We start from the raw sequence: 2,895 nt of genomic DNA, 5'->3' as shown, positions 1-2,895 counted from the left end.
ACAGCCACCGTAAATTTCCTACCTTTGCTGCGCAGCACTCAGGTGATGTTGAAAACACGTCGGAGACAGAAGACGGCAAGCCTTACAGTTCGCAGGAATGGTCTGCACTATCGTATGCACAAATATGCGCTGCATTTCTTTGCATAAAGAAAGTTCTGGCGACGAATTATGTGGTGTGTTTACTTTATTCACACACGCTACAATACTCATTAAACGCTTCCTCAGACAGTGCAAAATTCAGTGATTGAATATACACCACATTGTCTGCACATTGTCGCCAGGCCTGTTCTTCTCTCCTCCATGTCATGGCATCTTGTTCTTGCGCCTGTTGAATTCTCACCAGCGAAGACTCGAGTCTCCCCTAGCCGCTGTTTTCTTCATCCTGCGCGTCCGTTTCCTTGCGCGAAGTTGAATATGCGCCTATGGCTGCGTCGGCAATGAGCTCACTATGCACGCGCATAGCAACAGTGGTACAGGCCAGCACAGAAGGTGGTGCACAAGGAGCCAAGGTTGGGCAGATTCCAAGGACCGCGCACGACGTGCACCTGTGCAGTCGTCGCATAACCGCACCAGGACTTAAAGTAGATTCAAATAACAAACACAATTTCAAGTACGTCACTGCCTCCAAGTGTGTCTTACGCATCGCCCTGTGTTCTCGTGCACTTTCTGCTGCATTTAGTGCGCCTTCATATCCACAGAAGTTCCAGCCCCTCGGATCTCCGTATTCCTTTTACCTGTTGCCATCATTGCTACACGTTTTTCGTGCAAACGCCATGCAGTTGTTAGTGTAGAGCGACCTTTCGTTCTTCCTCGCTGCGCTTTCGTGTCTCATTGCGAGAATAACTCTAGCTTCCTGAATGTCTGGACGAGAATATTCATTCATGTGACGGCCTCAGTATCGCATAGTGACCGAAAGTTGCGTAAAAGTTGTTTGCGAGATTGCCTTAGTGTTTTCTAGGCATTATATTATGTTCAGCTGCTTATTAATGCGCACAATCTAGACGGCACCTAAACATAAACCGAAATTTTTAACAAACTACGCTACAGAGTCAACTGTCCGTAGCTTTTTACCTTCTGTCTGACGCACTGCCGCAGCAGTGCAAACGTAATAACGCATCGTCCATGCCAGCCGAGCGTTTACAACTTCGACAGCGCCGAGCGATAAAGAAAGCTAGAAACGTCTGCGTTTCACAGCGTGGCAGAACCGACCACAGCCTCTGGCGTAGGCAGCACTAAGACACTCGATGATGAAGGCAGCGAGTGCAAACTGCAGTAGCAGCGTGTACAGGACAAACACGGACTCGAGGTCCTCGAATCCCAGCATGCGCCCGTCCATGTCGCTTTTTTGACCTTGTTGCAGCCAACACGCAGTGGGTCCTGGGGACACGTCGCGCATGAACAGCTGCACCATTCCGGTGTCCACCAACCAGCGGATCCTGCAACGCCAAGCGCACATTCCTATAGATCAAAGCGAAACAAGACAGGGGATCACAGGAAGATGCTTGCAGTGTTGAAGGGCTCAACAGCGGTCGAACAAGGAGTTTCGTTGGGGTCAACGTTTCCATAAGGGGGCTGGCTTTCTTCGATGAAATAGGATATAGGTTATTATCAATACGAAAACTCGCTGCCCGGATAATACGCAGCGCAAGAATTAATACAACTTTTGGTTTCCTATGTAGTTTCTTCTCTTTGGCATGGGAAGCACCGATTGTTATTATTAGCCTCCGTAACAACCGCGTGCATTACCTGGTGTGCTTTCGGTAAAGCGAGAGGGAAATGTCGGCAACTAGTAAGACAACGGCCGACCGCGTTGCTTAATATGGAAAAACATAGATGCGATACATTATAGATCATGAATCAACGCGTGTACAGATGGAGTATAGAGTAATGGAGTTCTTACAAAAGAGAATAGAGTGTGTTATTGTTGATGATTATGGTGATGACGACGATAATAATAATAATAATAATAATAATAATAATAATAATAATAATAATAATAATAATAATAATAATAATAATAATAATAATAATAATAATAATAATAATAATAATAATAATAATAAAAATAGCAGTAGTAATTTCGACGAGGGGACTCGTCAGGCTTCTGACGAAGATATGTCAGGCCCGCATGTTGTAGTAAAAACGGCCTGAGGCCAGCCATTGCAAGACAAATAGCAGCATAATGATAGTGCGGTTTAAAAATTCCATCCGCACCTGTAGTTCATCTCGCGATGTATTATGGGGTCGAAGTCTTTGCGGGTCACCCATGATAGGACCAGCAATCCCAATGACTCTTCGCTGAAGTAGAAGAAGCCCCGTCCCATGTAGGCGGGACAATTGCGCCGAATCTGGTCCTCCATCGTGCCCTTCTCCTGCAGAAAACAGAAACACAAAATCGGCAAGCCGTGTTCTGCTTTGTTCTATTTTTGTATGCGTCGCTTTGGTGCAGTTCTATGTCGGGGGTTACCCTTGGGGGCATTGTGGTCGTTTTGAAAGGCTCCTAAAGTTCCTGATCAAGTTGATAAATGCCATCACGCCGTCGTTGCGGCAACGAGTGCTCGTGGTCATCGAGTGAGATGTGTTTACATTGACCTTTGCGTGCGTGACACCATGCTTGTGATAGGGGCATCTACCCGTGGGGGAGGGGAGGCATACTTCTCTCCCCCACAGTCAGAAGTAAACGGGAAGAGTAGGCCATTTGCGCCACCCCCCTACACACACGCTTATTAAAACGGGCACTGTCGGCTGAACACTGACAAATCCAACCAAACAACCGCTGATGCCAAGTTTTCTCTCAGAATTGCGCCCACATAGGTACGATTCTTGTATTACATATAATCTGCTTGGGCAGCTAGGACTGTGTTTCGGGCGTCGCCTCCACGTGCTGTAGCAGAT

At 46.9% G+C, this 2,895-nt stretch overlaps 1 protein-coding gene across 1 annotated transcript; it reads right to left on the bottom strand.

Moving 5' to 3' along the window:
* Window positions 1–916: 916 nt before the first annotated feature.
* LOC129386334 (uncharacterized) lies at window positions 917–2,356 on the bottom strand. Its single transcript, XM_055074190.1, has 2 exons — window positions 2,215–2,356; window positions 917–1,436 (listed from the first exon to the last, which is right to left on the bottom strand). The coding sequence occupies exons 1-2, from the start codon at window positions 2,322–2,324 to the stop codon at window positions 1,172–1,174; spliced, it is 375 nt and encodes a 124-aa protein (XP_054930165.1). The 5' UTR covers window positions 2,325–2,356; the 3' UTR covers window positions 917–1,171.
* Window positions 2,357–2,895: the final 539 nt, after the last annotated feature.

The sequence above is a fragment of the Dermacentor andersoni genome, chromosome 4, assembly GCF_023375885.2.
Source record: "Dermacentor andersoni chromosome 4, qqDerAnde1_hic_scaffold, whole genome shotgun sequence".
Lineage (NCBI taxonomy): Eukaryota > Metazoa > Arthropoda > Arachnida > Ixodida > Ixodidae > Dermacentor > Dermacentor andersoni.
Note: the sequence above shows the minus strand (reverse complement) of the source record. Positions and strands in the feature narration are given on the sequence as shown.